We start from the raw sequence: 19,098 nt of genomic DNA on the forward strand, positions 1-19,098 counted from the left end.
ACAAACAAAAATGGAGGAGGTGCAGGGTTTTGAGACTATTTTTCATTTCATTTTTATTAATGCAGCTGTTGATACTACCAGCATTTGAATCTGCAGTTTAACATGGGCATTTTTAAAAGCTGCTTGTGGGAGGGAGAGTAGAAAACCTTAGCCAGTATTTTTTTTCCTTTTTTTTTTTTCCTTTTTTTTCTTTTTTTTTTTTTTAAAAAAAAAAAAGCAGGCAAGGATCTGCTTTATCCCCCAATTTCCTTTTCCCAGTCTGATCCTAGGATCCATTACAATGGACTCCGCTTTCGTTGCCCATCTGCACTGCAGCATCCACAATAGCTCTTGTACAGGGTATCAGATATGTGCCTTTCAGTGCTGGGTTCAGATTGCAGTCGAAGTGCCGACTTTGAACCAGTGTACAAAAAAAAAAAAAATAAATAAATAAAATAAAATAAAAATCCCAGGTGTTTAGAGGAGAGGAGGAGCTCTGTGAACTGGGAGAGCCGGCCAGCGCCGGAGCACAGACTAGGGAGAGGGCCTGGGTCACATTTCTAGTAATGCCTTTTCTTTTTATTTTATTTCTTGAGGTGGGGTGGGATTTCCTAAAAAAAGAAAATATTAAAAAAAGAAAAAGCCATTCCTGAAGTTGGGGAGGGGGTGTGGAGGGAAGAAATCTGATCATTCCTCAGTGCTACCTGTTTCTGTCCTGTGTGGCTGTTCAGCTGTAGACAGCAGGAGAATAAAGTACACTGAGACAGTAGTGGAAACAAACCTTGTGTCTGTCCTGTTTGTTTTGGGGCTTTTTTTTGTGTTTGTTTGTTTATTTGGGTTTTGTTTTTTTTTTGCTTTCCTTTCAGTTCTCAAAGTAATTGCAGCGGCGGAGGCTTTACATGAGCAGGAGCTGCACCCGCTGCCCCCCCTGTGCCTCTTGCCCCTCAATCCCCTTGCTGGCTGTAGAGGGAGGGTCAAATACTAATTTTATACAATTTTTTTTTTTTTAAGAGGCGATTTTCCTGCTTGGCAGATTTAATTAACAGAATAAATCCTGGATTACTCTTTTTTTTTTTTTTTTTTTTTCTTTTCAAAGTGCCATCTCAGCACTAGAATCGAAACACGCTTGTCTCAGCAGAGCCCTGCCTCGGCGGGCACCCTGGGCTGGGCATCACTCGCCGGAGCCACGCGGCTACCAGCGGCAGCTCTGCTCGGCCGCTTCACATCGGGCCTTTTCCTTCCAAATCCATCTCTCAGTGCAGGTGGGGGAAGAGTTTAATCTCTAAAAGCGCCCGTTAGCACCATCCTGGGCCTTTTCCTTCCAAATCCATCTCTCGGTGCAGGTGGGGGAAGAGTTTAACCTCTTCAAAGCGCCCGTTACCACCACCCTGAAGTTGGAGCTCCGCACCGAGTTCCTCGATTAACTTAATTCTGTGGATTTGTCAGTCGTACCCAGCGCAGGGGCCGGCGCTTCGGGGGCCGTCTGCCTCCTGCCAGCAAAGCCTGTGACACACCATCACCACGTCACCTCCTCGCTCGGTCATAACGCTTGGAAAGGGCCCAATTCCTTAACAAATCGGTAGGACTCATTTATTTACCTGCGAAATTTAAAAAAAAAAAAAAAAAAAAGCTTTATTTTTGTTTTCCTTTTTTTCCTTTTTTTTTTTTTTTTTTTCTGCTTCGTTTTCCCAGCGCCCGCCGCGTCTCCTCCTGCCAGCGTTCTTCCCCCGCCGCGGTGGCTCGGAGAGACTGTGTGGGTGTGCGCTCAATGAGTGACGAGCGCCCGTTTCCTCTTTGGGGGAGCCGGAGGTGACAGCAGTGTGTCATCAGCCATATGTGCCACTCCGGCACCCGAGGATAGCGGGGCCGTGCGGAGCTATTTCTGGGAGCAGGAGCTCGGTCTCTTCTCCTGACGCTGGATTTTATTATTTAGCATCTTTCTGGTGGCTCGAGGTGAGCGGGCTGATGTGCTGAGCTCCCCCGGGCCGGCTGCGTCCCGCAGCGTGAGGATAAAACCTGATTTTCCTGCAGCCTTAGAGGGGGGGGATAAAAAACCCAACAACTTGATTTTCTAGCCCTGGAGGTGGTGCCGTGGCCTCGGTGCCCTCTCGCCGTCGCTGTCTGGCACAGCCGGCACTTGCTGAACGCAGCAGTTTCCCACCCGTGGGGTGGCACAAAGCGCCGAGGGGGGGGACAGGGGCAGTCAGCATGGCCCTTGAGCTGGTGTCACCTCTCGAGTGAAACTTTCTGGCTGCGGGGAGCTGAATTTTACAGCTCTTAACCCTGTTGCTGAGGCGCTGGCTGCGAGCGCAGCGGGTGGTTTTGTGCCGTGCGTGTCGGCTGCTGGGGAGCGCCGGTGGAAAACCACCATTTCCTGCAAAACCTGGGCCCTGTGCGCCCGCAGGGATCCAAAACATCGGGAAGTCTGGATGCAGGATGTCCAACCTCCCTCCTGCCAGCACCCAGGAGCTGGATGGGCCCAACCAGGCCTGGTGCCATCGTGAAGGGCTGTGCTGAGCGGGGACGGGCTCCGGCGAGGGGCTTTACGCTCTCCAGGCAGCTTTTCCCTGCTTGTGCTCCCCTGGAGCCTTCTCGCCTTATTGCTCCCATGGCCAGGGCAGGGGATCACGCAGCAGCAGGGTTGGACGAGGACCCGCAGCCCTTCACCTGTGTCCTGCCCCGCTGAGCTCGAGCCTACGGTGAGGAAACGCCGAATCCCACCGCTGCAGCCCTCCGGTGCCGGATAACACCGTGGTTTTCTCCGCCCGGGCGTGCAGCTGCCTCTGTGTTTTAATGAAGTTGTTCCGTGCTCGGAGCTTTTGGGGAGCCCGGAGGGTGCTGGTGCTGCTCCTGGGTGCTGGGTGCAGCCCCCCACCGATGCCAGCAGCGGGCTGGGGCCGTTCCTGCAGCCTTGGCACCCAACGCGCAGGGGTGGGCACCCCATGGAGGGTGCTCGGGCACCCCTGGGGATGCCTTGGGTAGGTGGGAGACGAGCTCGGTGCTGCCCTTTGGGGCTTTTCTTTCAAGCCAGGGCTGTTCCCCAGCGGGGCCGGATAAACTGAGTGGAAAACTGGGAGGGGGCGATGGGGGTCTCGCCGTGAAGGTTCCTCTTCCTCAGCCCTGCCCGTGGCGGCGGGCCGGGATGGAGGTTTGTGCTGGAGCCTGTTCGTGGGGAGGAACCAAGGGATGAATTTACTGCTCAGCCTCGTCCCGGTGGCGGCCTGAGCTGATGGGGGTGGAAGGGAAAACCTCAGCAGGCTGCAGGCTCACGCTGCCAGGCTCATTTTTATATACATTTAAAATCCCAGGGGGGATTTTAAGTTTCCCTTGCCAAAAGGCAGCCAGGCTCATTTTTTTTTTTTCCTTGGTAATAACGGAGGAGCCCAGTGCTGCCTCCACCATAATTCTAACCAATAATTACGCTCAGGCAAGTTAAGCCTTTGACCGAGGGATCTGACAGGCTCCTTCGTTCCTTCTGAGTGTGGTTAATGGGGGTAACAAATGAGAGGCGGTCACTGAGGATGATGAAGGCGACATTTTGGGATTCGACTGCTGTTTCCATCACAGCCCAGGCCTTGTGTGAACCCGGGGAGTTTGCAGCCTCCCAAGTCACACGGGCTGTTCGTGCAGGCACAGGGAGCGGGGGGGGGGGCAGGAGAGGTTTCTCTTCCCCTGGTTTGCAGCATTCCCTGCCGTGGGCCCTGTGGAAGTGCGCTGAGTAGCTGCCTCGAGCGTCCCCAAAATGCGTTAAATAATTCAGTTACAGAGTTAAGATGGGGATCTGGGAGAGGGGCAGGCAGGAGGGATGCTTGGAGATGCGGCGGGAGGCAGCCCCCACCCAGCTGCAGGGTGAAAGCAGGGCAGGGAGCACGAGGGAGCATCCCTGGCCGGCAGCGGAGGCCCGTGTGACATTGGGGGGGTTGGAGAAAACGTGGGTTTGAGCAGAATTTTGAAGCAACTGAGAAGCTGGCGGAGCTCCTGGGCGGGGGAGGTGGGTGCTGGTGTTTCCTCTGCTGCGAGCAAAGCTGGGAGATGAAAGGTGAAGTCTGATGGGGTGAGCGCCTGCATCCCTGCCTGCATCCCTGCCTGCATCCCTGCCTGCATCCCTGCCTGCCTGGAGCAGCCAGCGCGGGGGCTCACTGTTGGACAAACACCTTGGGATCGCTCTGCCTGGTGAGTTCGTGCACGGACACTGCTGGGATTTACCTGGGTTTGCAATAATTGCCGTGAAATCTGGCTGTAAACTCCTGTCGCTCCGGGCACCGCATCACTCACCCACCGCACCCCGAATGTCCGGGGGTGCTGCAAGCCCCTGTCCTTGGATCATCCCATGGGGGTGCAACGGGGAGCCCCCCCAAATCCCAGGGCTTATGTGAGTGAATAATCAGAGGAGCTTGAATTGCTCCTCCGGCCTCTCAAATCCCTCCGCAGCCGACCCCGCGCCAGCTCCCGGGGCGGTTGCGAGGTTTTTCCTTCCTTGGGGGGTGAACGCACCCCCTTGCCCCCCCTTCCCTCTGCTCCCAGCTGGGCTGCGCGTCCCCGGCACGACGCCTGCCTCCGCCACACGCGCGGGGCTGCGGCCGGGCTGTTTCCTTTGCGTCAAAATTAACTTCCAACCTGATGGAAAACCTTAATTTGCACTTCAAAGTGCTTTGCAGCAATCTGCCAGCGCCAGCAAAGCCCGAGCTGGCACTCGGGGATTTTTTCCGGGGCCCTGTTTGCGGCAGAGCTCGGCCCTGCGACTCCTGCCTGCGCCCCTCTGATCCCCCCCGGGTCGGTGTCTCTCTCCTGCCTTTCCCCCCAGCCCTGTGACCCCCCCCAAGAGCTGTTTTTCTTCTCCAGGCCCCTCACCGGAGGCAACGCGCCGCTTCTCTGGCAGAAATTCAGATGGAGACGGCCGCACTTCGCTCTCCGAAGCCTCAGAGCAGCCCGGTGCCCGCCTGCCCTCGCCCTCCCAAAACCCTCCCGTTGCATTTTTTAGATCCACAAACGCCCCCCCCGGCTCGTGCTGCTGCTGTGGGAATCACCCACCGATTCCACCCTGGGGTAGGGGGGGGGGTCCGGCTGTGCCTGCGACACTTTGACGCGCTGAATCACGGCCCAGGCTCCCTCCCAGGGATGATCCAGCTGAGTTAAACATCATTCCAGGAAAGGAGGGTTGGGGGGGGTTGTCTGGGATGGGGGGGGCCCCCATGGGCGTTCCTCACCTGGGGGCTTCGCTCCTTTTGGGTCTCCCAGGAGCAGAATCAGGGGTTGGGTGAAGCCAAGCGCCGCTTTTCCCCACACGCACGCACCGGGGCGCGGGATTGTGCCGCCCTGGCCTCTCCCCCATCGCTTCTGCCACCAGCAAACCCCCCCCCCGGCCTTGTGTCCCCCCCCCTCAACAGGATCCTCCGGTGGGGTGGGACGAGGCCTTGGCAGGGATGCTCGTGCCCGTTGGCATCATCAGGTGCTGTGGGTCGCTCTGTCCAGGCTGGCAGCGATTCCCCCCCCTACACGCCGGGAGGGAGGGGGGGCGCAGGGGTCTGTGTCCCCCCCCCCCCCGCCCGCTCCAAGCACAGGCCTCGCCGGTGGAGCCCCCGGCAGCAGCGGCGCCGGCGAAAGGAGAGCAGCTATTAATAACCCTGCGCAGCAAAGAGAAAAAAAATGTAATTCCATAATGGAAGCGGCTCAGAGAGAACAATTCAGGGAATAAAATGTTCTCGGGGGGGGGGGGGGCCAGCCCAGCCCCCACGGCCTGTGGTTGCAGCTCAGCTCCACCATCGCCCCCCCCCCCAAGCCCGGCAGAAGGGAGAAGCCCCCCCCAGCCCCGCTGAGGGGTCCCCCGGTCCCAGGAGGGGGTTGGGGGCCGGTGGGGGGGGGGGTGTGTGTCCCCCCCCCGGGGCAGGGGGTGGCGGCTCCGGGAATAGCGGGGTTGAGGGTGTCACACACACACACACACACACACACACACACACCGGCTCCGGGAGCATCACGGGGACCCGCCGTGCCCGGGGGGGGGGGGGGGGGGGCGGCACCGGCGTGTGGCGGCGGGGAGGGGCTGGCGGCCGCCCGGTGCCCACGTGGTTTCGCGGTGTCTCCGGAGCGGAAGAACCGGCGGTCGGGGCCGGGGCTGCGGCGGGGGCGGCCGGAACCGGGAGCGGGACCGGGAGCACGGCGGCGGGGAAGGAGCCGCATCCCGGCGGGCGCCGCCGCATCGCATCGCATCGTCGGTGAGTGCGGGGCCTGGGCCGGGGGGGGGGGAAACCGGGCTGCCCCCGCCCTCCCCGGGCCTGTCTCCTCCGCCTCCATCCTCATCATCTCCCCCCGCCACCCCCCCGGCCCGGTGACCCCCGGCGCGGTGAGGCCCCGGGCTGGGTGCGGGGCAAGCGGGGGGGAGGCACCGGGCCGGGGTTGCTCGGGGCGGGGGGGGGGTACCGGAGGCGCTGGGGCTGTCGCAGGCCGGGTCCGTGTCCCCATCCCGTGTCCCCCCGACCCGTCGGTGCCCGCGACCCCCGCCCGGGCTCACCCGCCTGCCCGGGCCCCGCTCCCGGCGTCGGGGGGTTCGTTCGCTGCCCACCCCCGTTACACGCCCGTTCACACGCCGGTTCTCTCTCACACGCCGGTTTCCAGCCCCTCTGCGCTCGCTCCGGGCCGGGGGGGGCTGAGGGGGGGGGTGTCATCACACTCACTGGCCTCCCGCAGCACCCCCCGCAGCGGGGAGGGCGCCCAGCGAGGTCCCAGCAGTGGGGAGGGGGCTTGTCCCCCCCGCAGCCCCCCGAGGCTGCATCCTCCGGACCCCCCCGGGCAGGGCGGTGTTGGGGGGCTGCGGGGTGTTTCTCCCCCAGTTCCAGCGGGGTGCCGATGGCCCGGCAGCACCCGCTGCCCGCCCCGTTCCCGTCCCCATCCCCGCCGGCACACCGGGGCGCTGAGTGGCCACTCACCAGCCGAACCCTCCCACAGCCCCGTTTTGGCTTTTTTTTTCTAAGGTATTTGTAGGCCTCGAGTAAGGGCTGAGCCCCGGGAACACGGAGGGAGCGTAGCCAGCACGGTGCCGTGGGGTTCTCCGCCGTTACCCCTGGAGCCTAATGACAGCGCCGCCATCTCCCGCCGACCCTCTCGTGGCTGAGCTCCTGAGTGCCTGCCCGCCGCGGCTCCCTGCCTGCGCTGCCGACGCCTGAGACACGCGTGTCTGCGCCGCAGCCCTGCCCAGCCCGCGCCGCTTCGCCCCGCGCCCGGGGCCCGCCGCAAGGCAGGTGGCACCGTGTGCTACAGATGGGGAAACTGAGGCACGGTTTGGCGAGCAGCAGGGTCGGGCCGGGCCGGGGGACTCTGGGGGTAGAGCTGCTGCCAGGCCTTGTGAGTCGGGGAAGGGGGGGGAAGCTCGGCACTGGGGGCTCCCCCTCTGCCTGTGTGGTGCCCCCAGGACCCCTGGGCAGGGGTCTGGGCCCCCCACCAGCCCCAGGATTTGGGGGTCTTGCTTTGAGGGGGTCACCAGAGGTTTGGGGAGCCTGAGTTTCCCCAGGGGGGGTGATGATGACGATGATGATGATGGTGGTGCCCTCCCTGCCCGAGCAGGGGTGTGTCCCCTCCATCCCTGCCCCGGGACCCTCACGGTGCTGCGGGGGGGGGGTGTTTGTCCACGTTTCATTTTTGTCCCAGCAGAGGCTGTGACAGCCCCCAACCACCCGGCCCTGGCCGTGCTGGGGCTGCGGGAGCACCGGGACGGGGTGGGGGGGTGTCTCCCCCCCAGGGCTGGGGGTGCCAGAGCGCTGGGCTGGCCCCGGGCTTTGTGGGGGGGGGCTGGCTGTGTCCCCCCATCACCCTACAGAAATCACCTCCCTCTCCCGGCTTCGTGCTATGAATTATTTGCGTGGCGGCAGCTCCCGGGCGTCCATCGGGGCCGCGGGGTCCCCGGGTGGGGTGGGGGGGTCGTGCCAGAGCACCGCGGGCGGGTACCGGGGCTCGGCACCGCCGTCGCCTCGAGGCGCCTTTTCCTCACCGGTGGTGGGAGCCTCGACCCCCCCTCAAAATCCTCCACCGAGGACAAATCCCGCGGTGCTGGGCGGGATGGGCAGGACCAGCCCCCCCCTTTTCCACCGCTGTCACCCCGGGGTGGGTTGGGGGGCCGTGCCCGTGAGGGAGGCAGCTCCCGGGGGGCGAGCGGCGGTGCGGGTATTTTTTAGGGCACGGTGCGGGCTGGGTGCCGCCGCGGAGGCGGGGGGGGAGCGGGAAGCCGCTCGCGTGCGGCACGGGGCGGGCGCTGGTGGCACCTGATGCTATTTCTGGTGTCTGTTCCCATGGTGGGGGGGACACGGCACACATGGTGAAAGTCACCGTGTCCCCCCCCCCAAGGATCACTCCGCTGGGGGTGCTCTCTGCCACCACATTGTCCCCAGCAGGGATAGCTACTGCTGCTGAGGGGGCTGCCAGGACCCCCCCGTCACCCCCTTTTCCCCGGCAAGGATAAGGGGGGGTCGCCTGGCTGCTGTCCCCCCCCCGCCCTGGGGACGCTGTGTGTTGGAGCTGCTGCTCCCAGGACTGTCCCTCCTCCATCGCCCTTGGGACACTCCGAGCTCCTGCAGACCCTGCGCTGCCCCCAGGGCCTGGATGGGCTTTGGGGGGGGCCAACCCGCAGCTGCTCCCCCCCCCACACCCCCTCCAGGCCGCATCCTGCACCCAGTGCCCCCACAGCCCAGCCTGGGGGCTTTGGGCTGCTCCCAGCTGGGTTCAGGGAGGCTCTGCCTAGGGAGCGAGGCCGCGGGGTGACCACTGTCTGTTTGTCCGTCTGTGTCCCCCCCCCGCAGGCAGGACATGGACTCCATGTTCGAGGACGACATCAGCATCCTGACGCAGGAGGCGCTGGGGCCGGACGACGACTGGCTCGACAGCCCCAACACCGACCTCTCGGGCGAGATGTGCTCGGCCTCGCACTTCGCCCTCATCACCGCCTACGACGACATCAAGAACCGGCTGACGGGGCTGGAGAGGGAGAACTCCACGCTCAAGCGCCGGCTTAAGATGTACGAGGTCAAGGTGAGGGGCTGGGGGAGCCCGGGGAAGGGAGGGGGGGGGTGTCAGGCACAGGGCCGGGGGTCCCCGCTGATTTCTGCGCCCCGCGGCCGCAGTACCCGCTGCTCGGCGAGTTCGGGGAGGAGCACATCTTCTCCCTCTACGAGGCCAAGGAGACGTCGCTGCTCAAGAGCGAGAAGGCGTCGCTGCAGCAGCAGCTCAACCAGTTCCAGCACGAGGTGAGCGGGGCCGGCGGGGGGCCGTGGGACGTGGCGGGGGGAAGGGGGAGTCCCCCCAAACTCCCCCCCCACCCCCCGCCTGCCCCCCGGCAGCTGCAGAAGAGCAAAGAGCGGGAGGAGCAGCTGGAGGAGATGATCCAGGCCTACGAGAAGCTCTGCGTGGAGAAAGCCGACCTGGAGACGGAGCTGGGCGAGATGGTGGGTGTCCTTCGGGTGCCTGTGGGGGGGACACTGGGGTCCCCCTTTCCCGCTCTGCAGCGGCAGCCAAGCAGATTGTTGCTTCTCTGTCCCCTGGTGCTGCCAGGGCCACCGCCGGGACTCGGCAGGGCTGGGGGGGGCCGTGGCCACTCGCCCCCAGTCCGGCCGCAGTGGGGGGACTCAGCTTCATCCCTGTCTCATCCCGCCGAGCGACTCTCCCAGCCCCGGCGCGGTGCCTGTCCCCCCATCCCATTTCCCGTGCCCCATCCAGCACCACACTCTGCCAACCCGGGGGGGTGCGGGGGGGGCACCCCCACCGTGCCACCCTTCCCTGAGCCGGCCACGTGCCAGTGACAGACACCCCCCCCGCGTCGCGTCACCCTGCCACCGCGGCCACCAGCTCCACGGGGACCCCGAGCGCCGGCCCTGTCGGGAAGGCGGGGTGGGATGAAGCCCGGGGAGGGGGTGCTGTGCTCACGGCGCTCACCCCTTTCCCCCCCCCCGCCCCTCCCCGGGCAGCGGGCGCTGGTGGAGACGCACCTGAGCCGCATCCGGAGCCTGGAGCAGCAGCTGCGGCAGCGCGACGGCGGCGCCTTCCCCGGGCTGGGCACCCCGCTGGCGGGCCAGGAGGTGCCTTTCCTCGCCCTGCACCCCAACCCCGGCCTGACCCACGGTGAGCAGCACCCCCATTCCCCCCAGCACCCCCCGCAGGGAAGGGGGTGCTGAGCCGTGTGGCACCCGCAGTGCTGGAGCGCGCCGGGGGGTGGCAGAGCCGGGGGCTGGAGGCCGAGCTGGAGGCGGCGCGGCAGGAGAACCAGCGGGCCCAGCACCGCGAGGAGCAGCTCAAAGCCGAGTGCGAGCGGCTGCAGGCGGAGCTGAAGCACCTGCAGGACACCCGGGAGCAGGTACCGGGTGGGGCGCGGCCGCGTGGGATCCCCCCCCGTCTCCCACGGGTTGGGGTCTGGGTGCTGACGGCGCGTCTGCTCTCCCCAGGACCAGTCGGAGCGGGACATGGCCTGGGTGAAGAAGGTGGGCGACGACCAGTAAGTGCTGGGCTGTGCTGGGAGGGGGGGTCCCCGCGCTGGCAGGGAGGGTTGGGGACGCGCAGGACTCTCTGCTGGGGACAAGGCTTGGGGGGTTGGGGGGGCCTCCCCCTCTTTGAGGTGCTGCGGGCAGGTGGGATCCTGCACCCCAAAAGCTGCGCCCTGGCGGGTTGGGGTTGCCCGGGGCTCCGGGCGCGGGGTGGCCGCAGGGTGTCCGGTGCCGCCCGGTCTGTGCCGTGCCGGCTGGGCGAGGGAGCCGCTGCCTCCAGAGGGCACTGACGGCTTGTGGCTGCCGCCAGCAGCGAGCCCACGCTGTGCCACCCTGTGCCATGCTGTGCCACCCTGTGCCATGCTGTGCCACCCTGTGCCACGCCGTGCCACGCTGTGCCACGGGACACTGGCCTGGCTGCGTGTCCAGGCTGCCCGGAGGAGCCTCCGGTTGCCCCGGCTCCAGCTCCGTGCCGAACCCCACCAGGGTGTTTCTTTTGGTGACGGCGTAACTGGGCGCGGAGCCGTCGCGGCGCCCCCGAGTCCATCCTCCGGCCTCCCCCTCGCTGCAGCCCTGAGCTCTGGGGGCTCCGTTGGGGCACCCCCGGGTACCGTGTGGGGCTGGGACTGAGCATCTCAGATTTGGGGGGGGTTGAGCCAAGGCACCCCTAAATCTGAGGAGGGCTGATAAGAGCTGACAGGGTGGGGGGGGGCTGCACCAGGCCACGGCCCCGTGTCTGGCCCCCGTAACCCTCCCCGGGGCCTCTCCTGGTATCGGGGTGCACAAAGCAGCCACCCGTAATTAATTAGTCAATGACCTCGTTACCCCCCTGCCCTGGTGCACGCGGGGCTGCGGCAGCAGGACTTGGCCCCCCCTGTGTTCCCCCCCCCAGTATCGTGACGCCGGGCGGTGACACACCGGGGACATCAGCCCCTGCCAAGGTGCCGACAGATACGAGGCGACGCGCGGGGCCTCGCCTGGCACGGGGGGGTGCCGGGGTGTTTGGGGGGGGGCTGGCTTCCCCCCTCCTTTTTCCCAAGGTGTTGGATGCTTTTTGCCATTTCTTGTCTTCCTGGTGTAAATCAGCACGCGGGGTTCGGAGTCGGGGGGGGGGGGTGGACAGGCACCTCCTCACCATTCCTGGGGGGCTGCAGCCGCCCCATTTTTCCACCACACAGCCCCGGGGGGGGCGGGGGTTGTCCCTCAATAACCCTCCCCTCGATAATTCACTTTATTTTTCACAAAACTCAGCTCTGCCGTGTCCGGGAGAGCCAAGCTCCCCCCCCACACCATCCCCCCGTCCCCCCCTCTCCCCCTCCTCACAATATCCAGCCCCCACCAAAAAATAAAACTCCAAAGATTAACATTTCCCAAACCCACCTTGTTTTGAAGCCTGACTTCCCCAGGTCAGCGTGGGGAAACTGAGGCAGGGCCGGCTCCACACCCCTCACCCCCAGGCCTGGGAGCACCTTTCCCCCCCACCCCCCCACCCCGGGCCCAGCCTTTCCCTCCCCGCTCTTTTCTTGTAAATACGGCTTTTTTTGGTAACCTGCATCTCTCCACTTTTTTTTTTTTTTTTTTTTTTTGGTGTGAAAAGCACCTTATCGGCGCTTTCCATCTCCGGGTGATTTTTCTGGCTCGCTTTTGTCGAATTAGTCAGCGTGCTGCCGCAGCGGGACCGGGGCGGGGGTCCCTCCATCCTTTTTTTTTTTTTTTTTTTTTTTTTTTAATTCTAGTTATTTTGTTTGTTTTGGGGAGAATTTGCGATTTTGTTTTGTTTCTTTTCTGGCTTTTGTCCTTAGTTTTTTTGTCCTTTCTGAGGTCCCAACCGTTCCTGCTTGTGCTTCCCCGGGACAGGGCCTGGAGAAGCCGGGAGCTAAATCACAGCGAAAGCCCCGGGGGGAGCAGGGGGGGGGGGGGGAATGGTGGTGGGGGGGGGGGCCGGAGGGTGCTGGGATTTTAATTGGTGGGATTTTAGGGGTTTTAATGAATTTTGCACCCATGGGTCTTGGGGCTAACACCCTGCTCGCCACTCCCTTTGCTACCGATGTCCCCAACTGTCCCCTCCCTGGGTCCCCCCCCCGCAGCAAAGGGGTGTCCCCCCCCCACCGCCCAACCCCATGCTCCCCCCAGCCCCCCCGGCGATGGCAGCTACAGCTGCAGGTTCCTGTTTTATTTCACTCTTTGCCCACTTCTTGTTTACCAGGTGTGACTCGCTCACCCCTTCTCCCCCCCAAAACTCCTCACTGCCCCCCCCAACCCACCGCGGGGGGGGGCTGCACCCCGACCAGCACCCACACACCGTGAATTAACTTTGCCACCAAGAGGGGGGGGGGGGGAGCAAACCCCAGTCCCGGTGGTACAGAGATGCCATCGCGTGTGTGTGTTTGTGTCCCCCAGGTTTCTGGGGACCACACAGTGCCGGGGGGGGGGCCGGGGGGGGGCCCAGCCCCGCGGTGAGGCCAGAGGGATGTGATGTGGTTGTATCTCTCTGCGTACAGCGCCGCAGGGATGACGGGTGTCATTTACTGGGGGTGGGGGGGAGCTGCTCCCCCCGCCTCAGATGGGTCTGGTGCCCCCCCCCAGACCCCCCCCCTCCCCGTGTGCCCCCAGCCTCTCGCTTTGGTTCTCCTGCCTTGGGGGGGTCTCAGCTGTGCTTGGGACTGACCATGCCCCCCCCCACCACCACCAGCATCGCCGGTGGGGGACAAGGAGGGGACACGGTGTCGGGGGTCCCACTGGGGTCGCGGGGGGGGGCCCACGTGTCCCCCCAGCTCCGTCCGCCCCCCCCAGCAGCAGCAGGGCAGGCGTGGGTGGCCGGGTTTTCGGTGGCTGTTTTGTTCTCACACTTATCTGCAGTGGCGTATCAAAACCCCACGGGTTTGCCCTGAAACAATGCTGGGGGGGGGCACCAAGACCCCCCCCATTTCCCTTTGCTGGCATCAAACCTCCTGAAAAGCCTCACAACGCCCCCCCCGGCTGCAGAAGGGACCCATGGGGCAGGTTTCTGCCGCCCCCCCGGCGGGCAGGGGTCCTGGCAGGGTGCCCTGGGTGGGGGCCGGGGGCTGCTCGTATCCCCCCCGTCCCCCCCCCCCCGGCACCGCTCGCTCCTCCGCCCCAGCGCCGCGGTTTTGGCGCTTCCTCCCTGCGCCTCGGCGTGACTTTGGGGCCCCCCCCCCCCCCATGGTGGGAGCCCCATGGTGGGAGCGGCTGAAATCCAGCAGCGGGGACCCCCCCGCTTCGGGCAGCGGCCGCAGCCCACGATGGGCCGTGAGGGGAAACTGAGGCAGGAGCCGGCGGGGGTGGAAGTGCCGGGGGGGGGTCAGGGCAGCCGTGTGCGGGGGCACCCTGGCAGGGCCCTGGGGACGTGACCTGGGTACCCAGCGACAGAAATGTCGGTTTTACTTTGTTTTCTTTTTTTCTTTTTCTCAATTTTCTTTTCTTTGTTTCTTGTTGTCTTATTTTCTTCTTTTTATTTTATTCTTTTTCTATTTTCTTTTTTTTTCTTTTCTTCATCTTTCTTCCATTTCTATTTTCTTCTCTTCTTCTTTTCTTCTTCTTTTCTTCTTTTGTATTTTCTTATTTTCTTCTTTTTTTTCTTTTCTTCTGTTCTTCTTTTCTTCTTCTTTCCTTTTCTTCTTCTTTCCTTCTTTTCCTTCTTTTCCTTCTTTTCCTTCTTTTCCTTCTTTTCCTTCTTTTCCTTCTTTTCCTTCTTTTCCATTTCCTTCTTTTCCATTTCCTTCTTTTCCATTTCCTTCTTTCCTTCTTTCTTTCCTTCTTTCCTTCTTTTCCTTCTTTCTTTTCATTTTTTTTTTTTAGCTTGTCTTCATTTTCTGTTTTCTTCTCTTTCTATTTTTTTTTCTTCTTTCTTCTTTTTAAAAATTCCTTTTTCTTCTTTTCTTTTTCTTCTTTTCTCCCCCTCTGCCCCCCCTCCATGAGGTGACGGGAGGGCGGGCAGGGGCAGACCTGTCAGCTGCTGTTACGAGCGGTGGCTCCCGGGTCCCCGGGGTGTCACAACGGTTCAGCTGAACCCTCCGCGCTGAGCCCCCAGCCCCGCGGGGCCCTCGGGAGGTGGCTTCTCCCTTCGCATCACCGCGGAGAATCCGCTTTTGAAAAGCGACACCCAAGTTGGGGAAGAATTGATGACTCTGTCAGGGCCTCCGAGAGCTGGGAAAGTGTGTGTGTGTGGGGGGGGAGTGTAGCACCCACCTCCCTCCCGCTCCCGACTGCTCCCCACGGGGTGCCCAGGGGTGCGACGCACAGCCACGACTTTTCCCTTTCGAGTTAAAAACCTGAATTTGGGGGACTTTTGGGTGCTCCCCGCAGCACCTCATGGCAGGGGGATCCCCCCCCCATCTTGGGGACCCCCCCGGTGACGCTTCGCCCCCGCCGCAGGGTGAACCTGGCGCTGGCCTACACGGAGCTGACGGAGGAGCTGTGTCGCCTGCGGAACCTCAGCTCCCTGCAGAGCCAGATCCTCCGCGCTCTGCTGCAGGAGAAGAGCCTCAACGGCGGTAAGGGGGGGCCGGGGGGGCGCGGGGGGCTGCACCCCATGGCCCGCGATGCAAAAAACGGGGAGACCGTGCTGGCTGCCAGAGTCCATCCCCAAGAGCATCCCTCCCCGCGGGGGACATCCCCCCATCCATCCGGGATGCGCTTGGGGGACGAGGGGTGTTCGTGCTCCTTCCTTTTTTTCTTCCATTTTCTTCTTTTCTTCATCTTTCTTCCTTTTCTGTTTTCTTCTTTTTCTATTTTTCTTCTACTTTTTTCTTTTTCTTTTTTTCTTTATCTTCTTTTTCTAGTTTCCTTTTCTTTTTCTTTTTTCCCTTCCTTTTTCTGTTTCCTTCTTTTCCTTTTTTCCTTCTTTTCCTTCATCTTCTTCCATTTTCTTCTTTTTTCCATCTTCTTCTTCTTCTTCCATTTTCTTCCTTTTTCCTTCTTCTTCTTCTTCTTCTTCTTCTTCTTCTTCTTCTTCTTCTTCTTCTTCTCCTTCTCCTTCTCCTTCTCCTTCTCCTTCTCCTTCTCCTTCTCCTTCTCCTTCTCCTTCTTTCTTCTTCCTTCTTCTTCTCCTTCCTTCTTCTTCTTCTTTTTCCATTTTCTTCCTTTTTCCTTCTTCTTCTTCTTCTCCTTCTCCTTCTCCTTCTCCTTCTCCTTCTCCTTCTCCTTCTCCTTCTCCTTCTCCTTCTCCTTCTCCTTCTCCTTCTTTCTTCTTCCTTCTTCTTCTCCTTCCTTCTTCTTCTTCTTTTTCCATTTTCTTCCTTTTTCCTTCTTCTTCTTCTTCTTCTTCTTCTTCTTCTTCTCCTTCTCCTTCTCCTTCTCCTTCTTCTTCCATTTTCTTCTTCTTCCATTTTCTTCTTCTTCTTCCATTTTCTTCTTCTTCTTCCATTTTCTTCTTCTTCTTCCATTTTCTTCTTCTTCTTCCATTTTCTTCCTTCTTCCTTCTTTTTTTAAATTCCTTTTTCTTCTTTTCCCTCTCCTTTTCTCCCCCCCTCCCATGAGATGACAGGAGAGGGAGCTGAGCTGACGGGGGTGGGGGGTTAATTTTCTGTGTTCCCCCCCAACCCCGTTCTCCTTCGCAGGCCAACGCCACTCCCCGCTGTCCCAGTGCCATTCCCCAGCCCAGCAACGCCGCTCGCCCGCCCCGCAGTGCCCCTCGCCCGCTCCGCCGGGGCGTTCGCCAGCACCCCAGTGCCAGTCACCAGCGCTGCAACGACGCTCGCCGGGACCCCCCAGCCAGTCGCCGGCCCAGCAACGCCGCTCGCCAGCCCCCGGCCCTTGCCAGTCCCCTGCCCAGCAACGCCGGTCCCCGGTTCCCCCTTCCAACCAGTCGCCCGCCCAGCAGCGCCGGTCCCCAGCCCCACCGCCGTGCCCGTCCCCGGCTTCGGCGTCACCGCACCGGTTGCCCGGCGAGAGGATGGAGCTGGGATACGCCAAACCCTCCAGCCGCCACATCAAAGCCGGCTTCCAGGGCCGCCGCAGCTACTCGGAGGTGACCAACGTGGCCCTGTACCAGCAGAGCCGCTCGCTCTGGCTCCAGCCCGAAGCCTCGACGCTCCCCAAGCACCGGCCCTACGGCGAGGTGTACCTGGGGGGCGCGGGGGCCCCCCTGAGCTCCCGCGAGCCTTTTGAGGAACACGTGCGTTTCGAGAAGCAATCGTCGGACGAGGAGGAGTGGGCTCTCCCCAGCCCCCCCAGCCCCGAGGCGGGGGCCATCCGCTGCGCATCCTTCTGCGCCGGCTTCCCCGACGCCGACGCCGTGCACCGGACGGCCGCTGCCTACGCCCGGGCAGAGCACGCCCAGTCCTGGCCTTCGATCAATGTAAGTGGGGGACACCCCCCCCCCCCACCCCGCCCTGGCCTCGCTCCAGGGATGTCCTCTGATGGGTTGGGGGGGGGGGGGGGGCACGTAGAGAGGCAAAGGAACGCCACGCAAGCAGCGTGCCTCAGTTTCCCTATTTCTGAGCAGCATCCCAACCCGCACCCAGCAGCGGGAGGGTGCCGAGGGGGGGTTTGGTGGGTGGGGGGGGGGGCTCGGTGCCATCCTGTGCCCTCCCTGCCCCGTGCACAGCTGCTTCTGGAGACGGTGGACTCGGAGGTGCGGAGCTGCCCGCTGTGCCAGCTGGCCTTCCCCATCGGCTACCCGGACGATGCCCTGGTGAAGCACATCGACTCGCACCTGGAGAACAGCAAGATCTGAGCCTTCCCCCCCCCCTTTCCCCACCTTTGGATGCTGCATGAAAACACACGAGGAGCGACAACGGCTCCCGAAATACCTCCAAGTCTTCAGTAGCTACAGAAAGACTGAGCCCCCCCACACACACCTCAACCCCCCGGAGCCCCCCCCACCCCTCCCCTACGTGGGCTCCTCTCTGCTCCCACCTCGCCCCGACCCTGCATCCGCGCCGGGTTCGGATGCTGGAATTGGGGCACGGGGGAAACCCCATCCCGGGTGGCAGCTGGAGGGGACCCGGCTGCGCCCTTGGGTGTCACCCGCACCCTTGGGTGTTGCTGCTTGATCTCAGGGAGGATTCGAGGGGCCGGGTCCTGGATCCAGCCCCCAGGAAGCAGGTGAAGGGAAGGGGCTGCCCCTTCCCCGGCTCCTTGGGTCAGAGTTGGGTTTCAGGGGGGGGTGTCGGAGGGAGGGGGGCAGCTGCTTGTTCTTGCCCCCTTCTCCTCATCCCACCGGTTCAAGAATCTTTCCACTCTTTTACATTAAAAGCACCCGCCCCCCCCCCCCCCCCCGACCCCGTTTCTCCCCCCTCCTCACAACGATGCTGCTCAGAAATAACCCCCACATCCCGCGGCGCAGCTTGGACCCCCCCCCACCACTGCACTGGGCTCTGCGGCCTGGGGGCTCTCCCTGCCCTTGCCCCCCACCCCCAGCGTGGGGACAGCGCAGCCCCCCCAGCAGCCCCCTGCCACCGGGTCCCCCCTTGCTTTAGCCCGGGGCTGCGGGTGGCTGCTGACCCCGAGCCCCCCCCACCCCGTCCCCCCACCCCACCTCCACCCCCCCACGTTCAATCTACCTCAAAGCTGCTGGGAGAGGGGGGGTCCACAGCACCGTCCCCCCCGCCAAGCCGCTCTGCGCTGCATGTCCCTCCCGTGCCACGGCGCGTACCCCCCCCCCCCCACGCACCCCCAGGGACTCGGCGGGGTGCGGCCCCCCCCACCCTGCACCGGGACCCCCGGGCGGGGGGACCCGCGCTCTCTGCAACGCCACCGACTCCAATAAAACCCTTCCAGTGCCCGAAACGCTTTGGGGGGGGCCAAAGCTGCCTCTTTTCTTTGGGTCCTCAGGGATGGGGGGGGAGCTGGGCTGTGGGTGCCCCCCCAGGGCTGGGGACAGGACAGGGGACGAGCCTGGTGCTGCCACATCCAGCCCCGGCAGAGCCAACTCGTGTCGCCAGGGCTCAGCGGGGCGGCCGCAGGGGTGACGGGGTTCAGGGTGCCCGTTGCAGGGAACCGGTGGCCCCGTTCCCAGCACGGTGGCACGTTTCGGGTTTACTGGCCTGGCGGGCAACAAGAAACGGGACAATCAAAATCAAAACAAAAACTGTCACCGAGCCCCGCAGGAGTGACAGCAGGGGCGCGGCCGAACCCCACCCCGCAGTGCCAGCACCGCTGGGCGGCCGGGTCGGTGCTTTTGGGGTCCCCTGAGAGCTGGGGACATCCCCCCCACACACACACACCCCCCCCTGGGGTTGTCCCAGGCCGGGGGGGGCTGTGGGGTGGGCACGGGGGGATCGGGGTTGTGATGATGCCAGCACGGGTGCTCGTGGCACAGTGGCACCGCCCTGAGTGATGCTGAACGTCCCCAGGGTGACACACGGCGGGTAAAATAGTTGTGGGGACCCCCCCTCAACCCCCCCCCATGGGACCCCAGCGTGGAGCAGCTCTGCCCTTCCCTGTTATTTGGGCGAGGGGGGTCGAGGGGCTGCGCCGAACCCCAGGTGGGCCCGCGGAGGAAGCAAACAGCCCCCCCCGGGTGCTGGGTAAGTGAAACGCCGGGTTTGGGAGGGGGGGGAGCACAGAGGGGGTGCCCTTGGGCACAACAGCGGGGTGATGGTCGCGGGGCACCTCTGGCAGCGGGGGGGTGATCGGGGGGGCTTCGCGCCTCCGCTCGTCATCGGCCTCGTTAAGCGCTGCTGCGACCCGTTGA

The 19,098-nt window shown here is 63.1% G+C and overlaps 1 protein-coding gene across 2 annotated transcripts; it reads left to right on the forward strand.

Annotated features, from left to right (window-relative positions):
- The first annotated feature begins 6,064 nt into the window (after positions 1 to 6,064).
- TBKBP1 (TBK1 binding protein 1) lies at positions 6,065 to 17,675 on the forward strand. Of its 2 annotated transcripts, none has more exons than XM_074926698.1 (11): positions 6,065 to 6,191; positions 6,948 to 7,214; positions 8,770 to 8,994; positions 9,087 to 9,209; positions 9,303 to 9,407; positions 9,927 to 10,080; positions 10,152 to 10,312; positions 10,401 to 10,450; positions 14,835 to 14,953; positions 16,019 to 16,758; positions 17,008 to 17,675. In XM_074926698.1, exons 3-11 carry the CDS (start codon positions 8,773 to 8,775, stop codon positions 17,134 to 17,136), a joined length of 1,803 nt encoding a protein of 600 aa, XP_074782799.1. In that variant the 5' UTR covers positions 6,065 to 6,191; positions 6,948 to 7,214; positions 8,770 to 8,772; the 3' UTR covers positions 17,137 to 17,675. The 2 variants fall into 2 exon arrangements, with proteins under 2 accessions (XP_074782799.1, XP_074782800.1); XM_074926699.1 differs by having other exon boundaries at positions 9,138 to 9,209.
- The last annotated feature ends 1,423 nt before the right edge of the window (positions 17,676 to 19,098 follow it).

The sequence above is a fragment of the Athene noctua genome, chromosome 25 (genome assembly GCF_965140245.1).
Source record: "Athene noctua chromosome 25, bAthNoc1.hap1.1, whole genome shotgun sequence".
In the NCBI taxonomy this organism is placed as follows: domain Eukaryota; kingdom Metazoa; phylum Chordata; class Aves; order Strigiformes; family Strigidae; genus Athene; species Athene noctua.